Source organism: Chroicocephalus ridibundus, chromosome 4 (assembly GCF_963924245.1).
Source record: "Chroicocephalus ridibundus chromosome 4, bChrRid1.1, whole genome shotgun sequence".
Taxonomy (NCBI): Eukaryota; Metazoa; Chordata; class Aves; order Charadriiformes; family Laridae; genus Chroicocephalus; species Chroicocephalus ridibundus.
The window spans coordinates 16,723,871-16,740,438 of record NC_086287.1 but is presented as its reverse complement, the minus strand read 5'-3'; the positions used below and the strand labels follow the sequence as shown (position 1 = coordinate 16,740,438).

General features: G+C 42.3%; 2 protein-coding genes across 6 annotated transcripts in view; both read left to right on the top strand.

Moving 5' to 3' along the window:
• Positions 1–7,329, top strand: part of TPH1 (tryptophan hydroxylase 1) — a 29,140-nt gene extending 21,811 nt beyond the window's left edge. For both annotated transcript variants that reach the window (XM_063332186.1, XM_063332184.1), the window contains exons 5-11: positions 249–316; positions 1,834–2,030; positions 2,496–2,631; positions 3,140–3,266; positions 3,885–3,980; positions 4,536–4,669; positions 5,000–7,329. In XM_063332186.1, coding sequence (XP_063188256.1) covers positions 249–316; positions 1,834–2,030; positions 2,496–2,631; positions 3,140–3,266; positions 3,885–3,980; positions 4,536–4,669; positions 5,000–5,174 — 933 coding nt within the window. In that variant the 3' untranslated portion in view covers positions 5,175–7,329. The remainder of the gene's footprint in view (positions 1–248; positions 317–1,833; positions 2,031–2,495; positions 2,632–3,139; positions 3,267–3,884; positions 3,981–4,535; positions 4,670–4,999) is intronic.
• A 581-nt stretch (positions 7,330–7,910) lies between these two features.
• SERGEF (secretion regulating guanine nucleotide exchange factor) overlaps positions 7,911–16,568 on the top strand; it is a 163,772-nt gene continuing 155,114 nt past the window's right edge. For all 4 annotated transcript variants that reach the window (XR_010070815.1, XR_010070816.1, XM_063333081.1 and 1 more), the window contains exons 1-7: positions 7,911–7,973; positions 9,968–10,106; positions 10,839–10,994; positions 12,151–12,245; positions 14,489–14,549; positions 15,336–15,449; positions 15,791–15,853. Coding sequence is in view for 2 of the 4 variants with exons in the window: in XM_063333081.1 (XP_063189151.1) it covers positions 7,950–7,973; positions 9,968–10,106; positions 10,839–10,994; positions 12,151–12,245; positions 14,489–14,549; positions 15,336–15,449; positions 15,791–15,853 (652 nt within the window). In the remaining 2 variants the exon portion in view is untranslated. The remainder of the gene's footprint in view (positions 7,974–9,967; positions 10,107–10,838; positions 10,995–12,150; positions 12,246–14,488; positions 14,550–15,335; positions 15,450–15,790; positions 15,854–16,568) is intronic.

The following is a 16,568-nucleotide window of genomic DNA, read 5'->3' as shown; positions in this document are numbered from 1 at the left end:
GTCTACTGAAAATATAGTTGCATGTGTAAAATTGCTGATCCTTACTCTGAATTGGAGTATTTGCTTAGTTCACAGTTATTAAATATTTGAGACTACAGCTATGAGGTTCCTGCCTTGTCCTCTCATTTTTAGACAGCATACTTCTATATTTCCCAACTGAAGAAATTTCAAGTGTCTTGTTTTAAATTAAATTATTTACTACAGCTTGGAAATTCATTTAACTTTGGTTTTCTCCTTCCATCCACCAGGGTTTCAAAGACAATGTTTATCGCAAGAGGCGAAAGTATTTTGCAGACCTGGCTATGAACTACAAACAGTAAGCTCGATTTCTTCCAGAATAAGCCTTCTGGGTGCCTTGAAATAATAGCAGAGTGGAGTGGCAGGAGCTCACCTTCCCTGGCCTCAGATGTCCCTGAGACATGCTTGGCTTGGGAATCAGACCTGGAAGGGTAAAATGAAGGGAGATGTAAGACAAGATTAAAAGGTAGATCTAGGCCGTCTTACAGCTCCCTGGGCCTCTGATCAGCCTGAGTATCAGCTTATGGTTGCTCGGTCACTATGGCATCTGTGGCAGTGCTGATCCTCAGACAGGCAGTGATGCCAGCATGGGCTTCCTGCAACGTGGTGCGTTTGGACTCATTCTGCGGTCCCTCCTTACTTCTCTGGAAATGGGTGCAACAAAGGAAGAGAGTGGACAATGCCTCTCACACAGCTGCTTGTGCCAGGATGCACTGACCTGACTAGGGCAGATCCTTTGTGAAAGAGAGGGAGGGGAGGCAAAACCCAATACATAACCCATTGACCACTGAGTGTAAACTCTCTGGGCAAATGTTAATACTTGAGTTTTCTTTCCTGGTTCAAACTAGTGCATGTGATGTGTAGATAAGAAGTTTTCTGTGAAAAGAAACTTGAAGAGCCTCCGTCTTTAGAGAGGCTGCTTGGGGGAGGGAGCTCTTAAAGCAGTAAGCGTTTCATAGCCCAGCGCTGCAAATTCTTTCTAAACATCATTTTCACGTTGCTGTTGCCTGCTTGAATTTAGATGCCAATTTCCTCAATTGGAAATGACCTAGAAATGGTGGGTATCTAGAGCTCTGTTGCACTGTGTATTAATGCAACTGGTTACCACAGCACAGAGCCAGTTACTGTTAATGTGTTGTTAGCGGAGATTCTCTTGGGAAAGCTTGGGAAACCATGCTGGTTACCTGGCTGGCAGTGGAAGCCTCGGGTAACACTCCCATTGTTTTCAGTGGGCTTTAGGTCACACCTTTGCTATAATCCCCTTTAATCAAGATCCTGAGGGCTAAGTAGGAGAAATGGACTACAGTTAATATGTTCAGACAGACGCTTGTCTTCTCTACATAGAAGTATGATTTTTACCTAATGTGTATATTTAGCTGCTTCCACATAATGTGCTGTTAATTTAGGGGATACTCCTTTCCTAAAACAAATCAAAAAAGTAATGGAAAGTAATGGCAGACAGGGAAGCCAAACAGCTCCTCTCAGCTCCTGAAGCTGTAATGGTTATGCAGGTATTTCAGATGTTGCTCTCGGCATTAAACATCTAAGAAACTGTTTACAGAACCAAAGATTTTAGGCTCCAGTGAGGTCAATGCAAAGATTCCTGTCAGTTGATTTAGGCAGGAAAGAGGGCAAGCCCTTGGACTAAAAGTTCTCCAGGGCATAGACCAGATCTCACTGTGTATTGGACAGTGCCTAATGCGCCCTGACCAGGTGTCACAGCTGTATAGATGTTAAATAATAGTAGTAGGTAAATGAGTCATCCATTATTAGCCATTTACCAAGGAATGTCCTTTCTTCCTCTTCTCCTTGTAGTGGTGACCCGATTCCCAAGATTGAATTCACTGAGGAGGAGATCAAGACTTGGGGGACTGTGTACCGAGAGCTTAACAAGCTTTACCCGACTCATGCCTGCAGAGAGTATCTTAAAAACTTACCCTTGCTTACCAAATACTGTGGATACAGGGAAGACAATATTCCCCAGCTGGAAGATGTGTCCCACTTCCTGAAAGGTAGTGTGCTAATCTTCTTACACAATAAGGAACTCGAGTCCATTGCACACTGCTATTTTGTGGGCACAAGAAAACATCCTTGGTCACTTCTGCTTGTACTCATTCTGGTCCTTTAAGAGGCCTTTTGGCCATCTGTGTTTTAATGTATTGTGTCTTGAATATATACAGATGGTGACGTTTGAGGTGCAATGCTACCTCTGAAGAGACTGTTAGGATTGTCTAAAGAGATACCTAAAGAGATATTGTGTTGGCTCTAGGTGTGAAATTGTAGGAAATCCACTGACGCAGAGGTAGGGACATTTTTACTAACCGTTGGTCGTTCTCAAGCTTAGGTCTGCTTTTTCTAATTGTGCCTCATTTTCCTATGTGCTCTTGAGCCAAGGTAGTGCTACAACCCTAGTTGTAGAAGGAAACGTGACAACATTGTGTAATTCTACGTTAAACAACTTCTCCGTTCCTTTTCAGAGCGCACAGGTTTCACCATTCGCCCTGTTGCTGGATATCTGTCACCCAGAGACTTCTTGGCAGGATTAGCATTCAGAGTTTTTCACTGCACTCAATATGTTAGACACAGCTCGGACCCTCTCTATACACCAGAGCCGTGAGTCATTTAATCTTGGGGTAGAATTTGAGAGAGAGTTTTGAATCTCACTGCCCAGGGCCAAGCTACTTAAAAGCTGTTCAAGAACACCAGCAAGAAAACTTTTTTTTAAGGTGCTGCAGAATCATCCTTCATGCTGAATGGAATGAAGTTTTAGCATGCTCAAGTGTCACCTTCATAAGTACAGGATTTTCAGAAGTACAGCATGTTATTGGAGAGCTCTTACTGATGTCATTGTGCGCAGAGTATGTTTAGTATTCATTTGCCTCATAGATATGGAGCTCAGATCTTAATTTTAGACAGCTTCATTTGAAAATTTGAGTTTATATGCTTATGTAGAGCTGGTATGACCTGCTCAATTGCTTTCAGCTGAATGTGAGTGACACTTTTCTGTCTTTTGGATATTAAATAGTTTTAATGCAAGACATTGTATCTGTTTGGTGGTGCTGCTTTTTCACTCTACCCCAAATACAGATCATGAGATTTCTTGTTTTGTTTCTTTTTCCAGTGATACTTGCCATGAGCTCCTAGGCCATGTCCCTCTTTTGGCTGAACCCAGTTTTGCTCAGTTCTCCCAGGAAATTGGTCTTGCATCACTTGGGGCATCAGATGAGGCTGTCCAAAAACTGGCAACAGTGAGTGTTTCAGCACCTGGTGATCCCACTGAAAGCTTTGTGCTCATCCCACTCCATCAAATAATTTTGAAGTGTCATATTAACATTAGCCACACCAGCTGCTAGACCTATGTGTTTTCCATGCTAGGGAAAAATACATTTTAAGGTTGATATGATTGGCAATTTTCTTCACTTGGCTGTGAAGTAAGGGTGCAACTTCTGGTGGCAGATCACTTCTTCCAGATTGAAATTCTATGGTTTGTTTCTTCCAAGCAAAATCTTTTCACTTCTGGGAACATGATTCGATGATTTTAAAAATAATATATTTCTGTAATGTGTAGAATGAATTGAAATGATACAGTGTTTCCATTTAATGTGGTAAGCAGTAGCATTAGATGCTTTTCAGCCAAGAAATTAAAATAATACAAATAAATCTTATTTCCTGGATATCAGTTTCTGGATGCTTTGGCAAAAATAATTTACGATGAAAAATAAATTTAGATGAAAAATAATTGATGCCAGTTATGAAAGAACTGGTTTCCTGATATTGACGCTACCTACAAATAGAAATGCCCCCATCTAGCTCACCACAGCATCTTTGCTGAAGGCTGAATTATTTCACTCCCTTCTCTGTTTCAGTGCTACTTCTTCACTGTAGAGTTTGGCTTGTGCAAGCAAGAGGGACAGCTACGAGTTTATGGGGCTGGCTTGCTCTCTTCAATTAGTGAGCTCAAGGTAAGAATATCTACTGCCTATTTACCTCTTTTCTTTGCTTGTACCTGATTATTATTGTCGCTGTTTTGCCCTGTTTTTTTATGATGTATAATTCTAAAAATCCTTCTTTTGAAAACTCCTAGTGAATTTGAGCAAATTCACCGTGGCAATAATCACTGGGCAGTCTGCTTTTGGACATATGCTGAGCAGCTCCCATGTCTTTCACGGGAAGCGTTAGATGATGGGTATTTCTTAACGTTAGGTTCCAAGCAACTATTTTCAGTATAAAGCTCTACTGGTTTAACCAGATCCTGAAAATATTGTTCTTGTTTACACATGAGCCTTGTGTCTGAGGAATCCCTTTTTGGGATTGGCAGAATATGACTGTTGAGAGTTACTCTGTTTGTTAAGCTTTAACCGCTGTTCATCTACAGACAAAAATTTTAAGAAGCAATGCACTAAATATGGTCTCACTTAATCTTTTTTTTCTTCATTCTACCTCATGTCATCTTCCTTGTGGATTATTTGGGTGGTGATGTTCCTCTGACACATGACGACACATAATTATGTTACCAGCACTCACTCTCTGGCAGTGCCAAAGTCAAGCCTTTTGATCCAAAGGTCACCTGCAAGCAAGAATGTCTCATTACAACTTTCCAGGAGGTTTACTTTGTTTCTGAAAGTTTTGAAGAAGCAAAAGAAAAGATGAGGTACAGGTGTTTGGTTCCCCATCCCCATCCCCCGTCCCCCCCCCCCCCAATTTATAAAAGCAGGTTTGATTTCATGCATCTCTCAGTAGCAGCACCAAACCCTTGTATTCTTCTCACAGTTTTATAATTATTTTTCATGGGGTTGGAAAGCCAAGATTAGTATTTGCTTGGTCTTTCATGTACTGGGTGGGAAAGATGATGAACTATATAACAATTACCACTATTTTAAAGAAACTAAGTAGTTTAGAAAAGTGGCTAGCGATACTGACTGCATATAGAGGATGCGTTTGCATTTTGTTTATAATTCCCTCTCTTTTTTTACTTGACTAGAGAGTTTGCAAAAACCATCAAGCGCCCATTTGGTGTGAAGTACAATCCATATACTCAAAGCGTGCAGATCCTGAAAGACATGAAGAGCATTGCTAGTGTGGTGAACGAGCTGCGTCATGAGCTGGACATTGTCAGCGATGCCCTCAGCAAGATGGGCAAGCAGCTGGAAGTTTAATACTCCTGTCAGCACTGTGGTGCAACTCTTTTTTCTTTTCCCTACTGATTTCTTTCAAGGCGTGTAATGTGTTGTATGCAGAATTCTCTCCTTTACAAATGGAAGAGTGAATGGCCCAAAAAGATAATCGCTTTATCTTGTTTCTCTATGTAAAATCCCGTCTTGTATTCCTCCATCCCCCTTTGATAAAAAAAGGCCTGGAGTTGCCTTTGAGAAGCTGGTGGAGGAGTAGAGAAATTGCTAGACTGGAGCAAAGTGTGGTCTGTGGATCAGGGCTGGGATCAGATGCTACAAAAGGTGGCTTATGAGGCAATAATGGAATAATTTGCTGCAGGGAAATCTCAGTTTCTGACTCTAGTAGTCTATGCTACTAATTCTATAGCATTGCAGACTTTCTAGTGTAGCAGCTATAGTAATCAGTGCTTCTAAGTCTGTACTACTAAGTTTAAAACTTGAATGATTAAAAAGCAGGCATCAGGACACAAATAGCTGGAGGTTCACAATGATAAAATTGAGGGGTCAAATTTAGCTTTCAAAGGGATCATTCTTGCCCCCAAAGAATTTCAAGTGTGCTGTTTGGCATGCTTCTAGGCAGAGATACAGAGCTGTTGCGTGAAGTCCTAATTCTATTTAAGAGATTGCCATCGGCTCAGAGTGTCAGGATTTTTGTTTCTGTGCTTGATATTGCACCTGAGGTAAGACCTTTCCTTACAGAAATACCATTTGCCTTTTTCCCCGATTGAATTAATTTAGCAAAAAATATAGCAAGCCATGAGGTACTGACTTAGCATAATGCCTAAAACCATTTCCAAATTACAATTTAATATTCAAAATAGTTTCATTGTTTCTAAAATGACACCAACGTTCATAGTCTAGTCTTTTTTTCTAAGATTAAGTATCCTAAGTGATTGCTCTCTCACTTTATTGACCTGCACAAGCTGCACAAAGATATGTTTTGTTTCTTCTTTACTAGGCCTGAATACTTTCATTCTCCATCAAGCAAATGATAACTGAAAGGCCCAAGCATTTCGTAGGAATTCTGCAGCTATGAATGCAACAAACTACCTTGTAGCGTAAAGTATGTCTAATTCCAAAGAGCACTCTACAGGTACTGGGAAGCAGTGTCCTGCTGAATTGTTTCTATTGCATAGTAGCAAACTTTGCAGTTTTGGGGGTTCCATGGTTTGAAGCATCCTGCATAGCTGCACAAAGCTGTGCTGGCTGCTGTTTCTGCTGGCCCTGCTGATGAAGTGAATATATCTACAGGATATGAAACATTTGAATGGAAGATCTGTGATGTGCAGAGTGTATTTAATAGCACGCTAGGCACTGGTTCTTCATAGGTAGAGCTTATTAGAAAGCCAGAATTTGCAGCTGTGAAGGTTGCTGGGAAAAATTGGCTGAAATCTTAAATACACTGGAGATGCTAGTCCATGATTTTGAGAACTTGAAAGGACTTTCATGAACCTCTGTGCTTGAAAATCAGTTTGCGTTTCATATGCTTTCTAGTAGGTCACATCTGTTCCATACGCAATCGCTGGCCCAATCTTTTCAAGTATATTCACTGCTTAAATCAAGTCTAGATCAGTTTTTTGTGACTATTAATCCATCATAACTTTTTTTTTAGGAACGTTTAAGACAGAAATATGGTCTACAACATTTATAGCTTACATTACACTTTAAAATAGATTTTAGGAGCTTTGTCTTTCTGAAGAAGAAAACTTATAAGTGAGTAGTAAGGGAGGATCTATTTTATCTGCTTCTGTGATAACAGTTAATATTCAGCTGCATTTTTAAAAACGTTGGGATTATTATGTTGTTGAAATATATATAGATCTGTGTTCAAGTCTTTGTCTGAACTATGCATACATTTCATGTAGAAAACCTTATACTTCCTAAACTAGCGCCTAATTTGAAATACTTTGGAAAACCAGAAATTGTATCTTTATTTGCACTTGTGTAGCAAAAACTTAAGCAAACTGTAAAAAGAAGATGCATTTCCATGGCATTAACAAGTATGTTTGGCTTTATGCATCCCAACCTTCTGGCTATGTAGAACAGTAATAATTTAAATGTCTTAAAACTAGTGTGGAGGCTTTAAATGTCAATGGAATAAATATCTTGTTGGTAATTATTAGAAGCAAAAACCCCTTTATTTCAGCACTGTAGCAATAAACACAATGCACTCATTTCTGACTGAGGGTTTGTATGTTTTATGCTGTGGTTCAGATATTCCACCTGTGTGACTGAATTCCATTGGGAACTGTCTATATTTATTTGAGGAGTGACTTGTTTTCCCCTACTTTTTTAAAGGTTTAATCTTTTTTTCCTGTTGAAACGGGTGTGTTGAGGAAGAGTTCCCTGGCCCCGGCGGGTGCTTCCCCTGCCGTCCGCGGGGCTCCCTCAGCTTTGGAGAGTTTTTCGTGAAAGCGGTGTCCAGGGCTGGATCCTCCCGCGGGGGGGGGGGGGGGGGGGGGTACAGGTACCGGCCGAGGGGGTGCCATTAGGGCAGTAGCTGTTCGCCACAGCCGCCCCCCAAACGCTCCCGAGGGCTTTGTGGGGCTTAAATGGTGTCCCCCGCCCTTCCCGCCCCTGAAGGAACTCGTCAAGCGAAGCCTTGATAACGCTGCCGCTCTGTAGCACCGGCTGCCCTCCCCGCAGAGCCCTGGGCCGCGGCGGTTCGGGTGAGGCGGGGCTCTGTCGGAGCCCGCCTCCGTCCCGCCTCTTCCTCCCCGGCCTGCGGCGCGGCGGGAAGGGCGAGGGGCCGCCGGCACCATGGAGACCCTGCTCTTCGCGTGGGTAAGCGGGCGCTGGGCAGGGCGCGGTGAGGGGGGCTGGAGGGAGCGCGGCGGCTCCTTCTGCCACGTGGACGCGAAATGGCGGCTCTGCCCGCGGAGCATCGCGGCCCTCAGGGGGCGACGGGCTGGGCACGGAGCCTAGGTGCTCGCCCTCCCTTGAGCTGCTGCCAGACTCGGGGGGTCCAACGTTCTCCCTCCCCGCCCCCCCCCCAAAAAAAAGAACACTGTAGTAAAGTTGTGGTGCTTCGTCCTCATGGCAGTTCAGCGGCTCTTTGCCGCTTCGCGAGGAAGCCGGGAAGCCGAAGACTTGCAGCTGAAGACCGCAGCTTCCCCCCGCCGAGGGGTGTCCCACCGGGGCTGCGCTGCGTCGTGTCCCGGTCCCGTGTGCCCGGGGGCCGGGGCGTCGCTCACCCCCAGGCGAAAGGAGGTGGCGTGGCGACCTGCTGCCACCGCCGAGGCGAGGGGGACGGGTGGAGGCGCGAGTCACTGCAAGTGTGTGGCCTGGGGTGAAATCCTGAGCTCTTCCGAGAGAAATAAGACTCTTTTTTTTTTTTTTTTTTTTTTTTTTTTTTTTTTTTTGGTGGTGGTTAATCAGAAGCATGATTTTACCTGATGAGCAAAAGGGGTCTAAGAGCCGCTAAATGGGTGTCTCTTTTCCGTGTGAGCTCGTTTTGCTCTGCGGTAGCCGTGTTTGGCAATAACCCGTCAGTCTTGGAAGGGTAAATGAAGACAGGTACGCGAGTGCTAGGACGGACACTTGTGTGCGGCTTGCGGTTCCTCAGGCACCTGTTTTTCTTCCTCACCTTTTCTCAGTCTGCCTGGTTTTGAAGACTTGAAAATTCATTGCAAAGTCAAAGGCTGAAAGGAGAGCTTGTGACAAGCCTTCTAAAACGAATCATGTCTGTTAAGTAGTAGCATGCTCTAAAACTGTCTGCCAGTAGTAGTGGCAGTGAGACAACAACTTCATCTGCCTGTTGAGCTCGAATCCTGACATCTCATCCACCCGTTAACCATGGTCTGAGGCGAGCAGCCAGATACTTTTGTTTGAAATGTCGGTGTTTCTGTAGGTACACAGTGTTTATAGGTACAAAGTATTTATTGCTAAATGTGTCCTTTTAAAACACACCAGGTGCTGCATTGGGGGTGGCAAATAGAGAACAGAAAGGCTCACCACCTCACAGGTGAGGAAGGGGAGGACCCCCCCCGGGGGTCAGCAGCTGTGGGCAATGTGGGTGTTGAGTGTTGCCTGTTACTGCAGTGTGTGGGGAAAGTGGGCTTTCCCAGTGGGCTGGGAAAGTTACTGAATACACCTTCGTGAATGAAGGTTGCTCTTCAAACTGTTGGGCACTTACTTAATAGAGCTTAAATTGGCTAAGAAATTCTGTGACGTGTTACCCTGTTATCAGGGGTTGCTTTTTATAATTGGTTTAGTGGTTATAATTTTTTACTTATAAACTTATAATTGGTGTATTTTCATTTTGACTGCTTTAAGTTAGAAGACTTAGCTAATGAGGGATAAGTGTTTCTGTTTCACTTGTTTAGGTTCCAGAATAAGGTAGCATGTCTTTCTGATCTCGTTATGGAGGTGGACTGCCAGAAAGCATTGGCATGAATAAGATCTTAGTGATGAGTGGGGATCGTTAGCATTAAAATTAAACAGGTGGTAATCATCCTGATGATGATGCTTTCTTCCTTTGTAACTGTTAGCCTGCAGTTAAAGTCTTTTCAGGATATATTCTGGTACATTTCGTCAAATACTGGGGTTGCAAAGGCAGCCTTAATGACAGCAAATTTAGGACAGTCCTGGTCTTAATTCTGGGGTTCCTGTGTGACAGCAGTAAGAATGAAGACTACCATTTGGGATTTTTCAGGAGCAAATACTGGCAGGTTAACCTGTGACATGTCCTTGATAAGCTTGTTTGTTTTTAGGAGCAGACGTGTATTTCTTTTTATTAATTTTTTTAAAAAGTGTTATTATTCTCTGTGCATTTGAAGGGTGCAAACAGCTATGGACAACTCGGTCTTGGTCATAAAGAGGATGTGCTGGTACCTCAGTCACTGAAAGATGTTTCCTGCAAAAGTCAAGACATTAAAAGCATTACTGGAGGAGGGGGACATTCTGCAGTTATCACTGGTAAAAACATTGCACTTGCAAGGAGTGTATGACTTCTAAACACTTCCCCCCCCCCCCCCCCCCGTTTCCGTGTTGATTTGGTGCTGCCACCTGTCTGTGGCCTCTGTTTCTGAGCAAGTACCAGTTCTTAGTTGCAAAACAGGTTTCTCCCATGCCAATTACCTCAGTATTTTGGGGAAGTTAGGGAAATTCCTGTTTTGCTTATCTTCTGTGGTTACCTTTTGTCTATGTGAGGACTGTTTCTTAACCTGTTTCATAGAACATCCTTTCATATAAAGCAGTCAGTTTTTTTGTATAGAGGATGGCGGGGCTGGGAGGGAGGAGTCAAGAGGGAGGTTATTCAATCTTGAGAAGTTTTAAGGTAAGGAGCAGAAGATAACATCTGGCCTTTGAATGGTTCTGTGTATGCCATAGCTAATTATGGGAAAGAAGGGATAGAGACAGATGTGAACAGGAAAAACTTCATCATGGATCTTAGTGAGGGGTGCTGGTATTAACCATATGGATTGTCTCTCTTAACAAACCCAACTCTCTATAGCTGTTCTTTCTCAGAGGTGTTTCCGATGCATCAGAAATAACTGTTTTGCTTTCTTTTTGCTTGATTGCAGTACCTAAAATGACACATAATCACTGTCGTTATTTGTCACAGGATCTCATGGCATGTACGCGTGTCTCTTCAGTCTGTGAGGTGGAGCGTGATTTCTTTTTTGTTGTTTTGTTTTTTTCTTTCAGGTGCAGGAGAACTCTTTGTCTGTGGCCATAACAAAGATGGGCAGTTGGGACTGAATCACGCAGAGGATGTACTGCATTTTACTTTGTGCACTACCTTGTCCGGCTTTTGTGTAAAACAAGTTGCCTGTGGCTGGGATTTTACAATCATATTAGTAGGTAAATCTGTCTCTGTAAGAGCTGGAGAAATATGTTGACATAGAGAACATGCTGAAAGTTCCACATTGCTATTGTTTGTGCAATGCACAGGCACTCACAGATTTGGACAGGCTAGGGAGTTGGGTGGAGAGGAACCTCATGAAGGTCAACAAGGGCAAGTGTAGGGTCCTGCACCTAGGGAGGAATAACCCCATGCACCACTACAGGTTAGGGGTTGAGCTGCTGGAAAGCAGCTCTCCAGAGAGGGACCTGGGAGTCCTGGTGGAGAACAAGTTGACCATGAGGCAGCAAGGTGCCCTTGTGGCCAAGAAGGCCAAGAGTATCCTGAGGCGCATTATGAAAAGCATGGCCAGCAGGTCGAGGGCGGTCATCCTCTCCCTCTACTCTGTCCTGGTGAGGCCGCATCTGGAGTACTGTGTCCAGTTCTGGGCCCCTCGGTTCCAGACAGACAAGGAACTACTGGAGAGAGTCCAGTGGAGGGCTCCAAAGATGATGAAGGGACTGGAGGATCTCTCTCCAGAGGAAAGGCTGAGAGACCTGGGTCTGTTCAGCCTGGAGAAGAGAAGACTGAGGGGGGATCTCATCGATGCTTATAAATATCTAAAGGGCGGTTGTCGAGAGGATGGGGCCAGGTTCTTTTCAGTGGTGCCCAGTGCTAGGACAAGGGGCAATGGGCACAGACTGTAACGCAGGAAATCTGTCTGACCATGAGGAAAAATTTCTTTACTGTGAGGGTGCCAGAGCCCTGGAACAGGCTGCCCAGGGAGGTTGTGGAGTCTCCTTCTCTGGAGATATTCAAAACCTGCCTGGATGCGTTCCTGTTAAACCTGCTCTAGGTGAACCTGCTTTGGCAGGTGGGTTGGCCTCTAGGTGATCTCCAAAGGTCCCTTTGACCCCCTCTACCATTTTGTGATTAAGCTGCTTGCCTTGCAAACTAAATTACTCCATGTTCCTTCTATCCCAGTGAACTTAGGCCTTTACTGAACATGATGTGTAAGACCAGAACAGAAGCCTATAGCCTCAGGGACTTTGGAATGGGACACCTTAGGTCCTTTTTTGAGCTATTTGGTTGTGATATTTTTACTTGTTGGAATGTTACAGTGCTTTGCTTTTGCTCACAGATTTACTGATCGGGCTCTAACGCTTCATTTTGCAGGGTCTGGCCTAGTTCTGTCCTGTGGGTCTAACTCTTTTGGACAATTAGGACTTCCTCAAGTATCAAGTCCATGCTTGATTCCACAAAAGATTGAGGTAAAGATTTAAAAGGAATTGTGCTTCAGAGCTCTGTACCTTATTGCTCCCAGCAACTTACAAGGGTTGTCTAACCTCAGTGGGCTTTAAGCCAGGCTTTTCAACTGCTTTTTATAGAGTCTGTCTGTTACAGTAAACTTACAAAGCAAAGCACCAAACATCCTTGTTGACCCAGAAACAAGAAGCTAAGACTGCTTTCCTTGTTGTATAAAGTTGCTCACTTCTAACAGAAAGTTGCCTCTTTCACAGGGATTGTAACATTTCATAATGGATTTTGATAACATCTGCAGAAGGAGTCTGATGCTCAGATAATTTGAAGTGATAGTAAAGGTAGTGAAACTGTGCAAATTTACTCCCACTGAAATTTTGCCTTAAGTTTGCAAGATACTAGATAAGTTATGCTACATGAAGGGTATGTGCCTTCATTTCACTTTGTTGAAAGTTTTTGCTTAACAGCTCAAAGCAAAACTAAATGAGACAACAATAAACCATCCCTGTAAAAAACAAACTGCATGACTGAGTTCAATGAGGTTAGCTACGCCAATTCTTTTGATCTGTTGCTCTTGGGCTTCTTGTTCAGCAGTTCTGTTTTTTAAGTACGTGTTGTTCTTTTAAAGTGTATTTGTAACTGTCACAGTTTCTTCCCCCCAGGTGAGGACTGTAGTATTATTTCTTGTCTGTAAAAACAGTTAGATAAAAATAAGCTTTGTCACCCCAAAAATAATAGAAATGTCAGTGTGTGTAGATACAGGAAAACTAGACTTGACAGAATAAACTTTATCACTTTTGACATTAAGATGGTTTTTACTTTTGCATTTAAAGGAACTGACAAGTACATTGTCTTCTTTCTTATCTGACCTCCAGTATTTAGCACACAATATCAACTCCCAAGGAAACAGGATGGAAAGTTAGATAATAATTTCTCTGTTGTCGAATATCCTCAATTGTTGATGCTAAATGCTGGACTCTGACAGTATAGCTCATGTTGTTCCTATAAGTCACATGGAAGTCTATGGTCATACTTGTAGGTGAAGCACTGCTGAGTGTGAGTAGGAGCTCGGAACGTAGCCTCAAATTAATTGCTTTAAAATGTTTTCAATAGTAGGTACTGAGACTTCTGTAATATCTGAAAAGCTTTCATGTTGTTGGCTATAAGCCTAACCGTTTAAATAAATTTCTCATGAGAATTCTAATTAATCTCTAATTTACACTATAGTTTCTTATTTGGAGAACAGTAATGAAACTCTTGTCCATCCGCATGACCTCTCATGTCTCATGAAAGCAATAACTTCAGAGCAGGAGGGATTCTCAGACAAGAAGTTTAGCCTTGTGGTTTTGCTTTTTTTTAATGTAGGAGAGGAACTCAAGAAGGTAACCCTTAGCGAATGGGGTTAACTCATCTGATGTTTCTGTATCCTTGACGTTTCCTCGGAGTATCATTCCAGCCTTTAAAATGGTAGTATTGACAGTGCTAATCTGAATCTGTGGCCTCCCTGACCATGTGGACTATTCAATTACCTGGAATATTTTCTCTTTTGGCTTGTATCCTGTTAAATGCTTGGGCTTGATGCCATCTATTTTAAATAGTGTTACATCTGTGAGAAGAATAATAAATTTGCAGAGTACCTGGAAATGGAGAAGTGCCAGAATTGAAGTACCTTATGCAAACTTAAGTCACTCGTTTTATGCATGTGTGACTTGATACAGCCTTCTTTTGCATGATTATTTTGGGCAACCTTCGGTGGTGTAGGTGGTACTATCAACTGTATTGTTTGTGATCAGAGGACTTGGTAAGACTGAACAGCTTGGTAGAACTTATTACTGCTTGTCACTGGTATTTGCTGTGGAGGTTTTGATGTAATTGTTGAGGAACACTGAGTTAAAATTAAGAAATAATCATATCCATGTCACCAAGAAGGTTCCTTTTTCATGAGGATATTGACTGTTGCTTTTTACTTATTGCCACAAAGCTGTACATCCAGTTGCTTTGATTGATTTTTTTTTTTTTTTTTTTTTTTTATTCTTTGAGATGTTCCCACTAATTTTTGTTGGCCAAAATTTACTTCCTTTGTGATACAAAATGTTGATATGCATTGTGACAAAATGTTGATATGCATTGTGACATGCAGGCTGGAATTGCAATAACTGTTTTCATACTGTTCCACTTCTGTTTGGCATATTTTGCTTTTAGAGGCACTAAATGCAAAAAGCAACTAAAATATATTTTTCTTTCACTTGAGTAGTCACTCAAAGAGAAGGTGGTGGATGTTGCTGCAGGACTGAGACATGCCCTTGCTGCCACAGGTAAATATGTCATCATTCTTATATAATTTCAGTAACAAATGAAATGGATTTTTAATGGCTTGGAGTGTGGTGGGGGAAGAAGAAGAAATGTGTTTTAGCTTCTATTTGTTTGATTATTATTTTTTTTTTACAATTAAGGTACAACAAACTACACATGCTCTTCTATTTTGGTTTAATTTTGCATGAACTTTAGTATGGGTTCCAGGTAGTGGGGTCTAGCTGAAGATGCAGAGGAGATGCTTGGAAGAAGAGTGGGATCTCTGGTGCCTGTATGAATATTGTGAATTAAGCTTCACTGAGCTCTGTGTTCAGTGGACATCTTGATTCAGCGCTAGATCAAGTGTCTGAAAGGTCCTGAAAGGAGAAGACAAGTGACTTTACTCTTACTGGACTGACTGGGTTGCATACACAAGTTAGCATGAAGAGAAGGAAAGGGTGGAGAAATTGCAATGAACTTATAGTAATAAATTGTGTCCATTCCGGAGGCGCTACAGCTATGGGACTTCTCTTACTCAATATAGGCCTCAGAGAGCTGAGACAGGTTGCTTAGTATCTTCTTAGTTTTCTTACCTGTATAAATGAGACTATAGCTTTTTGTTGCTTGATGACTTCACCAGTGTTATCTGTATGATTATGAAGTATGTGTTTGGCATAAAGGTCTTTTAAAGTATAATTAGAATCAGTGAAAATGAAATGAATGTACAGTTAAAACTAATTAATGAGTTAAGTGATTTTGCTGGTGGTTGATGTGTTTTAATCTCTTCTATCTGTGTTTACTCTGGAAAGAGAGTGGTTCAGTGTTTCAGTGGGGAACTGGCATGGCGTCTCGGGCAAAGCGTGCAAACCAAGGAAAAACTCTCCACCTGTTCTTGACAGCAAAGGAGCCCTGTGAAGTAACAGGTAATCCAGAAATCAGATTCTCTTGTAAAGGTGGATGGAGCAGAAATAGAAGCTGGAGTGACATGGAGCATCCTTTTATTAGTATTGGTATTATATATATACCAAGTATTATAATACTTGGTATTATAAACATTTAGTGGAGTATCTGAAGGATAGAATGAGCGTACAAGGTCATAATCTACAGGGGGGAAATGAGTGAGTCTGCAGTGTCTATGGCCCAAAAGTAGAAGCCTTTGTATAAAATTCATCATTATCTTGTTACACTTGATACATCTCTGTTTTATGTCTGTGCATGAAATGATACCTGCTGTACAAATTTTATGAGACTAACTTTTCTTTAGGCCTGGAAGATGTAAAGGTGAAGAGGGTTGCTGCAAGCTCCTATCACTCGGTGTCGCTCACAGGTAGGCCTTGGGCATAGAAGTGAAAGTCTGTGGCTCAGTCTGTAAAGATTTTTGTGCTTTGGAAATGTTTGTCAGCTTTGGTTAGACTGGTAAAATTTGATCTGGCCTTGTTAGTGCTGGTTAATTGTTTTGTAGTAGTTTTAGATTCTGAGAACTTTTGGTTTTTTTAAGAGCTAGATTCATGTTTTGAATTCTCTGAATTCCGTGTGTTTTTTCTTGGTGTTAGGTGTGACTTAGCCCTTATGAGTAAGTAAGGGTATGGGCTCTTTGCTTAGTGGTCAGAAACTCTGAAAGGATTTGTGGAAGCACACGGTTGGGTAAGTCTCTGGAGCTGCAGCATGATGCTGCATTGGATAACTGGATGGGTCCATGTTGGAACCAGTGCAACCTTTTGTCCATGGAGAAAGTGTGTGTTAGGTGGTTGTCCCAAGAAAGACTGCTGTGGCTGTCCTGCTTCTGCTATGTGAGCTAATGCCTCGGCATGGGGCTGTGCTGTGCAGGAATGTGAGATGGTCTGAAGCTGTCTTAGGTGGGTCTCATATCACAGTGTGCAGATCTGTGTGAGGTAATGCAAGAGCACGAGGCTTATTTAAAGTAGTAGGAAGTTGCTTTAATCACTTAGGCACTTCCATAATGTCTGCCATTTGTTCTTTGATCTTTAGACAGTGCTCCTCTGCTGGGGTATTAAGTATCTGGTGATAGAAGTCTAATAAGG